This window comes from Microcaecilia unicolor, chromosome 8 (assembly GCF_901765095.1).
Source record: "Microcaecilia unicolor chromosome 8, aMicUni1.1, whole genome shotgun sequence".
In the NCBI taxonomy this organism is placed as follows: Eukaryota; Metazoa; Chordata; class Amphibia; order Gymnophiona; family Siphonopidae; genus Microcaecilia; species Microcaecilia unicolor.
In genome coordinates, this window is record NC_044038.1 from 165,282,705 (window position 1) to 165,298,970 (window position 16,266).

At 42.9% G+C, this 16,266-nt stretch overlaps 1 protein-coding gene across 1 annotated transcript in view; it reads left to right on the forward strand.

Annotated features, from left to right (window-relative positions):
* Window positions 1-16,266, forward strand: part of MAPK9 (mitogen-activated protein kinase 9) — a 121,585-nt gene that overhangs the window by 48,422 nt on the left and 56,897 nt on the right. Inside the window, 1 exon segment of the mRNA XM_030212873.1 lies at window positions 7,028-7,168. Within this exon segment, the coding sequence (XP_030068733.1) occupies window positions 7,028-7,168 (141 nt within the window).

Genomic DNA, 16,266 nt, shown 5'->3' on the forward strand with positions numbered 1-16,266 from the left:
ATTCTCCGAGGACAGCAGGCTGATTGTTCTCACAAACCCGCCCGCCTCCCCTTTTGGAGTTGTGTCTTCCCTTCTCTTTGTCTTGCTACACATGAGACTGGCCGGCATGAGCCGGTTTCGGGCGGGAAGACGGCCGCGCATTGGCGCGCGAGGGCTAGCAAAGGCTTTTGCTAGTGAAGATTCCGATTGGAGGGGCTACCGTGGACGTCACCCATCAGTGAGAACAATCAGCCTGCTGTCCTCGGAGAATACCTTCTACAGGTATGTAGCATTCGCTTTGTGTTGGCCATATTGTAACGCATGCTGCATAGAGAATCAGTTGAGTGAGCCATGTCTTGGTCATTTTCTTACTTCATTTTTTTAAATCCGTTGTGTTAAGCTTGTACTTGTTTTTATGTTGGTCATATTTTAACGCATGCGGCATACTGCTGGTCCATTTCATTTCTGTGGGGGGGGGGGGGGAGCTGGAGGACTGGGGAGAAAGGAGAAGGGATCAATCAATCGGATGTAGAAAAGAGAGAAGAAACAAGGTAAAAAGTTAACGACAAAAGAGAAAGGGGAAGGCACTAAAAGCAGAAGGACAGTATGATTAGAAAAATAAAATGTCTAGGCAACAGAGAGAAAATAATTTTAAATTTAATGATTGAAATATGTTAACTTTGGGAATGTACATCTCTTAATTTTGCACTGTCGAAGGAAATACATTTTCTGCTTTCTTTGTGTTCAGAGTAGGTTAGAAAAATGTACACAAGAAAATACAACACAAATTTCATTGAACTACATACAGAAATTGGATTTGTGGAGTTTTTATTTCTAACTTGTAGCCTGATAGGAGCTAACTGGCTCCAGATTTTTTAGGTTTAACCCATTGCTTGCGTGGACTTATAGCCTTGTCTTTCTAAGGAAATGCAGCTCTCGAGGACTAGAAGTGAATACCAACAAATCAGGCTTTCAGTATGTCTATACTGAATAAGCATGAGAGATTTGCATACAGTGGAAGTAGTAGGCATGCAAATCTCTCATGCATATTCATTCAGGACATCCTGAATATCTGACCTGCTGGTGGCTCTTGAGGGCTGGAAGTGAATGTCACTTCAGTAGGGAAATTGGAACTATTGTTACCTGTGCAGTGCAATACTGGATAAACCTGTTTTACTAACTTTACTTTTTGTGTAGGTATCTCTAACAGTCCAATCTGTTTTCCTGGTCCGTGATATACTTGTATTCTAGGGTATGGTGTCATAGAACCTTTGGTGTTTGTCACAGGAAATAGTGCTGTTTGCTATACAGGTTTGAAATATATATTTTTGTTGGGCTTTGTGTTATTTCAGAAGTGCCTAGTGTTTGAAAGAGTTATTACTGTTACTAAGGTGACTCCAGAATTTGTATATCTGTTTATACTTTTGCAGGTGGTGGTCATTGTTTGCCATAGCTGCTGCTGGTAGGTAGACGTACAACTAAGTGGGGTGGCGGCAAGGATATTTGGGTTCATCTAGGGCATCTAACTTCCTTGTATCAGCCCTGCAAAGAGGTCTGAAGCCTTCAAGGATAACCCCTGGGAGGAAATCATTAGGACCTTCAGTAGCTTGGCTTCTTCGAGGGAATAGCAGAGGACTACTATAAGAAGTGTATCAGGAGCTGCTGGAGGCAGTTGAAAGAGAAGATCTTAAGCTCTGGGCCTATAAATCTAACATGAGAACTTCTGCTTTGCTGCTGTTGATGCCTGCAGAGTAGAGGTTGCAGCCTGTCCTGAGAGTACAGCAAACTGTAGGTCTCTATGGATTTTGACATAGCTACAAATAAGCTTGAAGAGGATGCAGGTGAGAGAACTCAATTAGCTCCACAGAAATGCCTATACTGAAAGAGTTGGTTTGCATATTTTAGGTAAGGAGATAGTAAGTCATACTTCTGAATTCAGAAGTCCCTTCTTGCACTGATCCTCCTTTTACACTTTTGACATACAACAGTGTCTCCTGTTGTCTCAATTGATTAGATTGTAAGCCTATTAAACATAGTTATGTATTATATGCACACAAAAAGCTAGTGCAGTGTGTTTGGGTTTTTTATGTTGCCTACTAGCCGTTAAGCCCGTTAAAACGGGCGAGATTTCCAGCTACCCTCCTCGCGCCGCTCCCTCCCCCTCCGTGCTGGGTCCCCTGCACTGACCTGACAGCGCCTCTCACCTCCGTGTGAAAGCTCTGCAGGCAGCAGCAGATCGCTCTGCTGCTGCCTGCAGCGCTTCCACATGGAGGTGAGAGGCGCTGTCAGGTCAGTGCAGGGGTCCCGATACGGAGGGGGCGGGAGCGGCGGCAGGGATGGGGGGTGGAGGTTGGTGCGCGCAATGTTCGTTTCCAGGCTCCAGCGGCAGCGTCCGACAATCTGACTCCGTTTCCCTCTCTGTTCTGCCCTCTGACGTCATCACGTCTTGACGCGAGGGCGGGACAGAGAGGGAAGTCTCTACTGCGCATTTGCAGGTGAGTTGGTCACTTGCCATTTATATGTTTGATTTCATTGTTCATTGTAAGGTCCAGGAGGCAGTAGTGACTTCCATCGGTTCTTTGTGCAGGACCCTGACTTTTTTCCCCCAGATTCTCTGCATATTTGTAACTGGTACTGCCTACAGAGCAGCTGTTTTCTTCTGGTACTGCATCCTTTGCGTTCATTGATTTTGAACTGTTCAATGCCTGCACTTCCATGTTGTTCTTGCAGGATGGGGCAAGAGTTCAGAGGTTGTGCGCCTTAAACTTGCTGAGAGTCTGGAAGAAAACAAAACAGCGTTTTGGAAGTGGTTCCAGCAGGTTGGAGAGAGGATGGTGGAGACTGATTGATGGGTGAAGATTTTGGGGGAGATGGGCTGGTGGAAAGGGGGAGAATGTGAAGAAGATGGATTAGAAGGGGGAGAGGAGAGAGTATGGTGCAAACTCTTAATTAAAAGTTGGCTGCTTCAGAGTGAAACACCTGTACCCCATCTCTTCCTTGTCCAGTTAAACCAGCCACTTTGTCTAGTGACAGTTCTTTCACATTAAAAGTTTGTGGATCTTTGCTTTATGCCCAGTTAGCCCCTCCTTGAAAAACAGTAAGGATAACATTTACCTAATACCGAACGTTTAGATAGCAGTCTGAAAATTCTGTAAGTTTTTTTTTCTTTTTCTTTACAGGGTCATTTGGCCCACAGCAAGATACCTTGCCTTCTGGTGTAGCACCCAGGTCCTAGGATGGACCATAAGCCACCAGTGCTAAGGAGGAAGAAATAATTCCTTATGGGGCTGTATCACTTGACAGCAAATACAAATGACTTCCAGTGTATAGTAGCTGCTGAGTCACAGCTTTCTACCCAACATCTATTTGTTTCTTACTTGCCTTAAGATTCTACCCTTAATAATTCCCAAATAAGGAACTTGATTGAATGGGGAAATTGAAGACAGTGCTGTGTTAAGGGGCAAGCACAGGTTTTCACCAAGGGAAGACCATGTAGAAGCAACTAGGAGAAATCAAGCAATAGGTAGCAGATTTGCCAAATGCTGGATAGAATGCTGATGGTCCAACTCAAGTTTGGACCATCAGTCTTACCAGTGAGCACTGGATTTGGATAATATTGCCTCTGTATAAGTATCTGAGACCTTATTTGGAGTACTGTATACCATTCAAAAAATTCATCTTTAAAAACATATGAATAGGATAGGTTCTACTAAAATGGCTAGTGGTCTGTTTCATAAAGTGTATGGGGACAAATTTAAGAGGTGATCAGAAGAGTAACCTAGTGGTAGAACACTGGGCTGACAACCAGGGAAGCCCAGCTCAAAGCCCACTGCTGTTCCCTGTGATCTTGGGCAAGTCACTTAAGGGTAATGGGTAATGTATTGCAGAAAGGCAGTGTATCAAATACAACCAAAGAAGTGTATATACAGACAGATACTTCCTCTGTCCCTTAGATACGTCTCCCTTGGATGTGTACTCCCTGAGTGCATCACTATGCACTTCTTTGCATTGAATTTTATTTGCCAAACATTAGACCATTCTTCTAAATTTTGCAGATCATTTTTCATATTCTTCTCTCCTTCCGGGGTATCTGTTCTGTTACAAATCTTGGTATCATCCGCAAATAGGCAAACCTTACCTTCTAACCTTTCTGCATTGTCGCTCACAAATATATTGAACGAATTCAGCCCCAGCACCGATCCTTGAAGCACTCCACACTTCACCTTTCATTCTTCTGAGTGAATTCTATTAACCACCACCCTCTGATGTCTGTCAGTCAACCAGTTCCTAATCCAGTTCAGCACTTTGTGTGCTAACTTCCGCCTGTCAAGTTTATTCAAGAGCCTCCTATGAGGAACCATGTCAAAAGCTTTGCTGAAATCTAAGTAGATTACATGTAGCGCATGTCCTCGATCCAGTTCTCTGGTTGCCTCACTCAGTCAAAGAATTCAATCAGATTCATTTGACATGATTTACCTTTGGTAAAACCTTGTTGTCTCAGACCTTGTAATCTCTTGGATTCCAGCAAATTTACTATCCTTTCCTTCAGCATCTCTTCCATTATGTTTCCGATAACTGAAGTGAGGCTTACCAGCCCGTAGCTTCCAGCTTCTTCTCTGTCATCACTTTTGTGAAGCGGAACCACATCACTTTTCTCCAATTCCACAGAACCTCTCCCATCAAGGATTTATTAAGCAAATTTTTAAGAGGACCCACCAGAACCTGTCTGAGCTCCCTCAGTATCCTGGGATGGATCCCATTCGGTCCTATGACTTTGTCCACCTTAAAATTTTCAAGGTGTTCATAAACACATTCTTCTGTAAACTGTGCTATATCCACGCTATTCTCGTATGTATCTTTGCCAGCCAATTGTAGTCCTTCTGCAGGAGTTTCTTCCATGAACATAGAACAGAAGTATTTGTTTAGCATGTTTTCTTTTTCCTCATTGTTCTCCATGTACCAGGTTGCAGCATCTTTCAGTCTCTCAATTCCATTTTTAGTCTTCCTGCTTTCACTAATATACCTGAAAAAATTCTTGTCTCCCCTCCGTATTCTAGCCATTTGTTCTTCTGTTTGTGCTTTTGCCAAACATATCTCTCTCTTGACTTCTTTCAGTTTCATCCGGTATTATTCCTGTTTCTCTTAAGTTTTTCTGTATTTCATGAATACCGACTCTTTTTTTTACTTTATTTTCTCATCCACTTGCCTGGAGAACCATATTGGTTTCCCTTTTCTCTTGCTTTTATTTACTCTTCTGACATAAAGGCTGTAGCTCCTTTCAGCTTGGACCACTGCCTTTCCACTTCTCGTATGTCCTCCCAGCCCATCAGATACTCTTCCATTTTACTAAAATCATCATATTTGACATCCAGGACTGAGTTTTGAGTGTTGATCACTACTGCCCTGGTGGGCGCCCGCTTGGACATTAGACACACTTTCTCTATTTGTGTACAGCAGATCCAGCATTGCTTCTTCCCTTTGTGGGTTCCTTCGCCATTTGTCTGAGCAGCAGTCTAACTCACCTTGAACTACATCTTAAAAAGATGTAAACTTAATCCAAATAAAAAAAATAAAGGCAGCTAAAGAGAGATGATAAAAACATTTAAATACATCCTATAAATATATAGGAGCTGACTCTTCTTTCAGTTGAATGGCTTTGGATGAAGATAAAAGGGGATTGACTCAGGAGTAAAGAAATATTTTTTTATGGAAAGGATGGTGGAGGATCTCTAAAGGAGAGGAAAGGATTGTAGAGCTTAATTGGCATGGATGGGCAGACTGGATAGGTCATATGATTTCTTTATATACCATCACCTTTGTTTCTGTGTAGAAGAGAAATATGGCACATACTGCAGTGGGACTTGTTTATCCACTTCTCCATGTGCAACTTTCTTTAAATCAGTCACCTTACTTTCTAATTCTTCCTACTTTCTTACCCATCTATATGTTACAACTCTGCCTTACCCTTCACTACCAATTATAATGTTCTATTACGTATTATGTTGACATTGCTAGTGTACCATGCCATACTTTGTATTGTTTTCGAATATTTTTAGTGCTGTAATTGCCTATTGCTCATGTTTGATCTATTCTTACTGTACACCGCCTTGAGTGAACTCCTTCAAAAAGGCAGTAAATAAATCCTAATAAATACATAAATGTGACCTTGCTTCAGATAATCAGTCTGTGCTTTTGGCCAACCTAGATGAGATTTATTTTAAAAGCTTCGTTTTCTTTTTCTTTGGATTGTGGTTTTAGTGTACGTCTACTAGAGTCAAGTAGCTAAGAGTATGCATTCTGTCAATCTGTATGCACTGCACTAAGAATCCTGAATTGCTGAAAATATTTTCTTAAATTAACTTATTTTCTTCTGAACTTGTCAACTTTCTGCTAAACATTTTACATTTGTGACGTTGAAGTGCTTTTATATATAATCGAGCAACTGTTGTGTCTGATCCAGTATAAAAACATAGAGCAATAAATGGTATACAATGGTGAGTTGTGGGTGAATTAAATGTAAATTACATTTGCTAACAGAAACAAGGAACAGGAAAGTAGGTAGATGTTTTACAAATTGAAGAAGTTTGTACCTGACATTTAGATAACTTAGAGATACTGAGCTAATGTGTGATTTGAAATTAATGTGTACTTTTATCTGGGATATTTTCCAGTGATTAACTTTCTATTCTTTTGTGGCTGACCCTGTGATGGTCTGCAGCGCTTTATTGTGCATTGCAGAGGATACAGGTTTGGATCCCCTGTCTGTCAGGATTGGTTAGGCCTGTGTGTACTGTGGAGACAGTAGGTTCCGGCCTGGGGAAGGAGGGAAGATAGATATCACTGCTTTGATCAGACCTGCTAGCCAGTGAGTGAGCAGTGTTGAGGGTGTTTCTCAAAAGGGAATGTTCTTGCAGTCCTCATGTCAGCAAAACTGTCCTGAGCGGCTTCCATATTGACATCTGGGGAGTTGGGGATAGCAGAGATCAAGGGAATAGAAATGGGGAAAAGATGGGGGGAAAGTATAATCTTTCTATTTTGGTAATTGCAGTGCTGCATTTGATACAGTTCTTGGAATCAATGTTGCAGTAAAGAAGCTCAGTCGTCCTTTTCAGAACCAGACTCATGCAAAGAGAGCCTATAGGGAGCTTGTGCTCTTAAAATGTGTCAATCATAAAAACGTAAGTAATCTGTATTTTTTGCCAAGAAGGAAGCAAATAGCAATGATGTTTTCTATCCTCAGTGAAGCTTGTAGAAGAAATACTATTTATTTTGTATGACTGCCCAAGGATCCTTCAGTAGAACCTATAACAGAATGCCATTTAAGGAGAGTGATTTTAAGGTTAACACATTAGAATGTGTTTCAGGATAAGTCCTGAGACATGTGTTAATCACTTCTGCCAGTGACTATTTTGGCAAGGCACTGTAATCAAAATGTGTTGAAAGTTTGCAGGGTTCCATTTTGTACCTATGGGAAAGGTGTTCAGTACATTCAGATCTGTACTTAACAGTTGAGAACAGTAAGGTTGCCTTAATTTGAGTTTCCTAGTTCAAGTCACCAGATTAACGTTTGATTGTTTTGTTAGACTGAAATAGTTGTAATATATTTTTTTCATTATTAAAACTGCTGTGTGTTTTGAATGATTTTTTGTTTTATTATAATGTAAATGCCTCTCTATTTGACTGCAGGGAGCTCAAAGTGAGTTTTTATGTGTGGCTTTGAGTTTTGGAGAAAGCACTTTTGTTTTTGTATAAGAGATACCAAGTACAGATGTATGTGATTGCTAGCTACAAAAAAATTCTGAAATACTTACAATATTATGCCTTGGAAGCCATAGACAGGATAAACACAAGTTCTGGTGAAAAACAGTGCCTATCATTAAGGTGATTTAAGCAATGTATTTATAAGTAATTTTAAATGCATTAAAAGTATTTCAGAAAGTCCCTGTTCCCTTCTCTCTCCTACACCCCTGAAATACTTAACAGAAAAAGTAAAATTGAACTGATCTTTTTCTTTATTATATGGGTTTTCACCCCTTTCTTGTTAGTATTGAAAGAATGAAGGGAGGGATCCGAGTTTCACAGCTTGAATCTCTTGTGCTTTAAAGAAGAGGCTTTAGTTTTGCATCACAGAAATTTTCTCTATGCTTAAACAGTGTAAGGCTCTAGTACAGTGTTCCACAACCTAGCCTGGTTTTCAGTATTTCCGAAATGAATATGTACGAGATCTTTTTGCATGCAGTGGATGCAGTGAATGTAAATAGTTCTCGTACGTATTCATTGTGGAAATACTGAAAACCAGGCTGGTGGACCTCGAGGACTGAATTTGAGGACCCTTGCTCTAATACATCAGTCCAGAAGCTTAAATTTGTTCCTTTTTAGTTGGCAGTGGCACACTAGTGGGGGGGGGGGGGGGGGGGGGGGATAATTCAATACAGGTTGTCTAAAGTTAGTCATTGAGATGCTGCATGCTAAGTGTAAATTCTGTATTGGCAATTACATGTGTAATTGCTGTTATAGAATTAACATAAGTTGTTATTTACGTACCAACATTTAGGTGCAGCTGCTTACACCATGTCACTGGCAGGTGTAGATATCTGTGGCTATTTCCACAGTGGCGCCTTGTGACCCTGAGCAAATCACTTAATGCTTCATTGTCCCAAATACAAAATTTAGATTGTGAGCTTATTAGGGACAAAGAAGGTACTTGTATATAATATGTAAAGCGCTTTGGTTGTACCACAGAAAGGCAGTACATCAAATAAATGACCCTCACCCCTTATCTTTACTTTGCACGTAAGTGCTGGGTACACTCCTGACCCGTCTATGCCCCTCCCATGTCCACACCCCCTAGTAGTTAGTGCTAAAGAATTTCTGTGATAAGGTTATAGAATTATGACTAAGTGCAGTTATGCGCAGGACTGCAGATTATTGCCAATTACACCAATTAACCTGTTATGGCTGATTATTGGTTATGCCAGTTAGCACCTACTTTATCAATTAAGGTATGTGCAAAACTGGCACTATTCTATAATTTGTGCGCACAAAAGCGTAAAAACTTTGTGAGCAAGAGAATGAGAGGGTAGGTTCCAATCATTAATGGCATTTTTAAACATTTTTTTCTGTAGTACAGGGCCATAACCAGGAAGTCAAGAGGTATGTCATTTCTCAAAAAAATTATGCTTTTCAGATTCTGGTGCCACAGCAGCTCATTATGAATGGAAATTTTCTTGTGTAGTGGAGTAGGTGTGAAGGTTTACTATGACAGTAGGCCCAAATTTACAAACTTTTTCCGGGGCAGGTGGTGCAGTGGGGAGGGGATTATGGGGGGAAGAAATGGGCAAAATACTGGTATAGCAGTGTTGCTCACCTGTAACTCATTTTCCATAGACTTCAGGATTGATAAGGCACACACATCCGATAGTATTGGGACAGAACACTTTCTTCCTACACGCAGAAATCTCTTCAACTCCTCAATTGGTTTTAAAGCGTAAACAGTTGAGACAACTCTTGGGGAGATGAGAGATTGTGTGCCTTATCAGTCCCACAGTCTGGAAAGCACCTGTTACAGGTAAGCAACATTGCTTTTTCTGTTGACAAGCATTATTGAGTCAGACACGCAAGTGGGTGACTTCCAGGCTTAGGTCTGTAGAGTTAAATCATAGTAGTCATTTTGAACAGTCTGCACAGTCAAATGCGAGAGTTGTTTGTAAAAGACTGACCAGTATTGCATGACCAAAAAACACTACTTTTTTGAAGCCAGATACAAGTAGTAGTGCTTAATGAATATATGAAGAGAGGACCAAGTAGCAGCCTTGCAGGTAGTACTCAAGGAGGCAGACTTGGGTTTACCGATTGTTGCAGTATCTCTGATTTGATGGACTTGATGTTGGAGCTGAGAGGAATGTTGACTTGATCATAACAGAATTGTATGCAAGACGCTAGCCAATTTGCTAGAGTTTTTGCATCTAGCATACCAGTCCTACTGGAAGAGCACTCTTTTTCCAAAACTCAGTCCATCAGCAGCAGTTTTGAGAAAAGCAGGTAGCAGCTCTCGGACTGAGTGAGTTTTGCCTAAAGTATTCAACATACAATCATTAAAACACCATGGACTTAGTGGGTTTTGACACAGGAATAAGCTACAGTAAATCTTGCCTTGATAGGTGGGCCTCTTTTGATTCAAGTAATTGGGTGTGCTTCCTCTGAGATGCAGCTGTTTGGAAGTAACAAGCTTACAATCCAGTGTGTGAAGGGCTTTTGTGGAGATTTTCAAGGAAGCTTCAGATAGAAGGTAGGAAGCACCGTTTCCTCTGTGCGGAAAGGCATGAAGAGCTTCAGCAAAAACTTGGGATATGTTTGAAGGATGACTTAGTCATGATGGAATTGAGTTCCCTTGTCACTTGCAGCAGATGAATCCAGGAACTAGTGGGTTAAGTCCGCCTACCAGCAGGTGGAGATAGAGATAAACTAAAGGCAGACGGCCAGCTCCTTCCTCAGTTAGTATGTCTCTATCTCGCCTGCAGCTTCCTCCGTGGTGGCTCTCTCAGAGCAGACATGGGTAGAGGACGTGGAGGACGGTGTCCTCACTGACCAACCGGAGGACTCTTCCGCTGTGAGGATTTTCCATAAGAAGGAGTTATCCTCCTTTATCTCTCAGGCGCTGGAAGCCCTGAATATAGAGAACCCTGAGCTTGCGGCTTCTCAGGCGGTCAACCCCAAGATGGCTAATACCAGATGACCTTCTAAGGCCTTTCCGGTACATGAAGCTATTGAAGAGTTGATTTCGGCCCAGTGAGCAGATCCGGATGGGGGGCTGAAAGTGGCCAGGGCTATGGCCCGGCTGTATCCGGTTTCAGTGGACCATTTAGAGCAGTTTGCTCTGCCTATGGTGAATGCCTTGGTGACGGCGGTCACTAAGAAGACTACTCTTCCAGTGGCATGTGGTGTGGCACTTAAGGATATGTAAGACAGACGGCTGGAGGCCTCTTTAAAACTTGCCTTTGAGGTGGCCGCTTTGACACTTCAAGCTTCTGTTTATAGTTCTTATGCGGCTAGATCTTGTCTCAGTTGGGTACATTCTGTCATGGATTCGATTTCGGAGTCTGATATGCCGGGAACTCCCTCAGATGGCACTGATGGATATTGGGCTGGTGTACTTGGCCGGATGCCTTGTATGATTTGATCCGTGCTTTGGCCAAACTCATGGCCTTGACCGTTTCTCTCGGCATCTTCTGTGGGCTCTGTCATTGGGCCGCAGATATGGCCTCTAAGCAGCAGCTCATGAAATTGCCTTTCCAAGGGAAATTGCATTTTGGGGAAGACCTAGAAAAGATTATTAAAGATTTGGGGGATTCCAAATCTCAGCGTCTTCCAGAGGATAGACCCAAGTCTACTTCCAGGCAGGGAGCCTTGAGGTCACATTTCAGAGAGATGCGACGGTATCGCCCAGGGTGATCCAATGCAGCCTTTCAGCGTCCTCGTTTTGGGCAGCGTTCTTCCTTTTGCAATGAGAAGCGTCTGACTGGACCCCCCCCTCTCATCAGGGGGCTTCTTCTCGGGCCTCCCAATGATGGTGCACAGGTCCACTTGGGAGGAGAGCAATGCCAAAGTTCCCCAGTTCTTCAAACGCAAACGGCAGCCAGGATCCGCAGGATTGGACGCTCTTCTCCAGCCGTGGCCGGAACAACAGCTACTGTATGTTTTTCCTCCATGGCCTCTGATAAGGAGAGTTCTTTGCCGCATAGGGTGGCATCGTGGGCCGGTCGTTCTAGTGGCCCCAGACTGGTCTGCGGATCTCGTTCGAGCACTCTCAGAGCCACCATTGCGACTTCCAGTGACTCCCGATCTGCTGCATCAAGGGCCAGTTCAGATGGAAAATCCCTCCCGCTTTGGGTTTACGGCCTGGCTATTGAGAGGCGGCAGCTGAGGAAGAAGGGATTTTCAGGACCAGTCATTGCCATTCTTTGGGGGGTACCGAAGCAGTCTACTTCAGCAGCGTACACGCAAGTGTGGAAAGCTTTATCGGTGTGGTGTGCTTTGTGTGCTGAATCGCCTTTTTGGGCGGACATTCCGGTTATTCTGGAGTTCTTTCGGATGGTCTTCAAAAGGGATTGCATATAATTCCCTTTGAGTGCAGGTGGCCGCGCTAGCTTGTTTTAGGGGCAACTGGATGGTTCCTCTTTAGTAGCTCACTCTGATGTCCGTTTCCTATGCGGGCACTTCGGCTTCGGCCTCCTCTGTGGCAGCTGTGCCCGGCGTGGGCATTTGAATGTGGTACTGTGAGCCCTCCAGGCCCCACCGTTTGAGCCGTGGAATAAGGTTTCTGAGAAGGATCTAACACTTAAGACAGTGTTTTTGGTGGCCATTGCTTCGGCTAGGAGGATTTCTGAAATTCAGGCTTTGTGTTGCAGAGATCCTCTTTTTGTAGTTTTCTGAAGGGGTGTCGATCCGGACGGTGCCGTCGTTTCTACCTAAAGTGTTTTGGCTTTCCATGTCAAACAGGCGGTTTATCTTCTGTCTTTTCGAAGAGAGGATTATCCGGGGGAGTTTGCCTCGCTACGTTCCTGGACGTGCAGAGAGCCTTGTTTCAGTACTGCAAATCTCTAACGAGTTTCGACGCTCGGATCATCTCTTTGTGCTCTTGTCGGGATTGAAAAGAGGTGAGGCAGCTTCTAAGGCTTCCATTGCTCGCTGGATTAGGGAAGCCATTGGCGTGGTGTATCTGCTACAAGGGCGGGCATCTCTAGTGGCCCTGAAGGCGCATTCTACTCGGGCACAGGTGGCTTCTTGGGTCGAGGCGTTGGTCTTATCTCTGGAAGAGATTTGTCGGGCGGCTACTTGGGCGTCCCGTCATACTTTTGCGAAGCATTACAGGCTAGACGTGTCCGCTCGGGAGGATGCGAGTTTTGGGGCGGGAGCGTTGCCTTCCCCACCCTACTTAAGGAATTCTTCAGTACATCCCACTAGTTCCTGGATTCATCTGCTGCAAGTGACAAGGAAGGCAAAATTATGTCTTACCTGATAATTTCTTTCCTTTAACGCAGCAGATGAATCCAGGATCCCTCCCTAGTTCAGCCAACGTTTTTTTTCATTTCCGCGCAGTGTAGCTATTTTCCCTTCCGGGTTCTCTTTTGCAGAGTTCATACAGATATGGGAACACGGAAAGGATTCCGATTTCTGGATCAAGTTGCAGTTATTTCGAAGTTCTGATTTGGTTCTCTGTTTTTGATAGTGAGGATGGTTTCTGGTTGTTATTGGTTTCATATTTTTGGCCTTGGTAAATGCTTACGAATGACATACTAACTGAGGAAGGAGCTGGCCGTCTGGCATCACTGCCTTTAGTTTGTCTATCTCTGTTTCCACCAGCTGGTAGGCGGACTTAACCCACTAGTTCCTGGATTCATCTGCTGTGTTGAAGGAAAGAAAATGATCAGGTAAGACATAATTTTACCATATGACTCATTCAGTATCAATTCCTTATACTCATTAATTCTCCAATTGAAATGATTTATCTACAAAAAAATTAGGACTTTTTAAGTTTAGGAGCTTGAGAGGTGCTTTTTGTAGAGGCTTAAAAGGAGACTTCATGAGTGAGGTGAGGACTAAATTTAAGTCCCAAGGTATAAGTGGCTTCTGTATTAGAGGCTCTACATCAAGCAGCCCTTTCATGAAATGGACAGCTAGCTGCAATTGTGAAATGGAAGGCTGTTTGCTGAAGCATGGAATACTGATAGTGCACTTTGCTGTCCTCCTAGAAGAAGTTTGGAGACTTAAAAGTGATATGGGTACTGTAGAATTGTGATAGGGGGACATGTATAAAGTTATAGCCATTAGTAGAGCACCAGATGGAGAGTCTTTCATTTGAAAACATCCTTTTAAGATGTTATGTTACAAGAAAACATTTTGTTAATTAAGTTGCAACATACCCTTTCTTATGAAAGCTGGCGTAAAGCCAAGCAGCATATACAGGCATTCGTTAGTTGACTTCTTTGTGTTGAGGTGTGTTTCCTGGAGGAACAATAAATCACTTTCCTTTTTTTTTTTTTTTTTTGAGATCATCAAAAGAAAAATTCTATCTTAATTGGGTTATATACCCCTTAACATTATATGTCACAATTGTTCACTTTGTAACTTGCATAGCAAGATTTCTAATTAGATACCAAAAGCTATTTTCTGGACCAAGGCAATAGACTTGGGTAGCAGCACAAAAGAACATCCTGCAGCTGTGAGGAGGCACCGGTCCTGCAGGGCTGAGTGAAACTTCACTCCCGAGGCCTGAAGTTTCCTTCAGCAATGGTGCAGCCGGTATGCCCCGAGATAAGGGCATCATGAAGCCGCTAATCATTGCCTGCCAAGCCAAAGAAGTGTCCTGTTGCAGCTGGGCAGAAGCGAACTGCTTTCCCCACCTCCGGCATAGAAAGTCAAAGTGCCACAAAGGTGAGGAAATTTAAGTAAGGTAGGAACGAGTTCTCCGGTGTCCTCACTGTGTGGGCCATCTTGGATCCTACCCTTGGGGAGAGCAGCTCTGTTTCAGTGCCATCAGATGACATTGCTTATGTGTGTGCCTTACTCAGTCCTGCTTGTTGACAGAAAATTTGGCATTTTTATGCTTTTCCAGGCATTTTGCACAATATCTTCTGTGAACCTTATGGGGAGCGTTCAGTCTGGCCTGTAGAACCCATGGGAGGTTAAAATGTGGCTAGGTGACTTCCATTGAATGTTCCTGGCATTGATAACTTCATACATTGTATCTTGCTTCCTATCACTATATCTGCTGAGTACCAGACAATCTAAAACTGCAGCTATAACACAAGAAAAAGAAAGCTGTAACGTATCTCGTGTGATGGTTATGAGTACGTGTCCTGTTTAAAAATAAATGTTGATGTATAAGTTAGCTTTAACAGTGTAGCTCGATGGACAGTTATAATCAACGAGGTGGTAATGAGCTTGATGGTAACTTTAAAACAAATATTCAGCTTGAAAAATCCATTTTAAAAAACCTTGCTAAACAAAATCTACAGTTATGTTGCTGTATTTCTAAAATTAGATGTGACCAATGGTGAAACTACTTATTTTTGACCCCTAGTGTTTGTTTCACATAATAGCTAAGACATAGGTAGGCACCCCCCCTGGGAGCATATTTATGGTTACTGTCCCTGCCCCTCCACACACCAAGAAAAATTATCTGTTTCGAAGATCTGTTCTCATTCCTGGCATAGAATACCCATAGATGAGGACCTATTCAGGGAATGCAGAAAGAGAGAGAAATGCAGTATGCAGAAGTCAGGAGCATATTTAATGCCCTCCCTTCAACTGTGGCCACTACTCCGCATAATTTTATTACAACGCCCCTTCTTCAGTCATACTGCCTCAGTGCCTCCTTACCCCAAACTTTTCCTCCCCCACATCTAGTACTTCTCATTCAACACTTTTTGCAAATGCATTAGCTGCAAGCACAGAATCTCCAGGTTCTCCAGACACAGTTTAGGGCTATATCTCCAGTCTGCAGTGTGATGTAGCAATAAGGAAAAGGAGTGAAGTGACCTTTAGTATTGCATCATCTGCTGCTTGGGGCACAACTGCAGTGTTGAACTTCATAGGAAAATACAGTATACATCATAACAGCAGTTGGGTCCTAGGAAGCAGGAGAGGTGTATACAGCCTGATATACTGTTGCTGTCTTCACACTGGTTGGGTAGCAGGAGGGGAAGGAGAAAGTACTAAAAAGGAAGAGAGCTACTATGCTGGAGTTGTAGAAGAAGCTGTGAGGAGTGCCACGCTGTGCCCTCGCCAGCTGGACTACATTACTTGAAACAGCCTAATGGTGGATTTTACTCTTTTTGTCTTCACCTCCAGCCTGACTTTGGGTTGACCAGCTTCCATAGGCAGACAATATTGGCAGTGACCTGGAAATTAGACCACAGTGAAAAAAAAAGTAAAATGAGCTGTTTGCCTGAAGACCCAAATACAGTGGTGGTGGTGAAACAAGGAGGGGGTTGGACCAAGCAACACACCTATGGGACCAGGTAAAGGTCCCATAGGTGTGTTGCTTGGTCCACCTCTTCACTAAAATCGTAGCCTAATTCATTCTCCTGATTTCTGTGGTAATAGCTTTGCCTGACTACTATGTTTCAGGCTGTTTGAAGAGGATGTGTGAAGTTTATCATCTTGTCCTTTAACAAAAACAAAACTCCTCTTTTAAACTTTGTTTGCATGGATCCTGTCACCTGGTAGTCAGATCCAGAAATAACATATGTATTGAAACACATACATTTTCTAGGCTTGATTCCC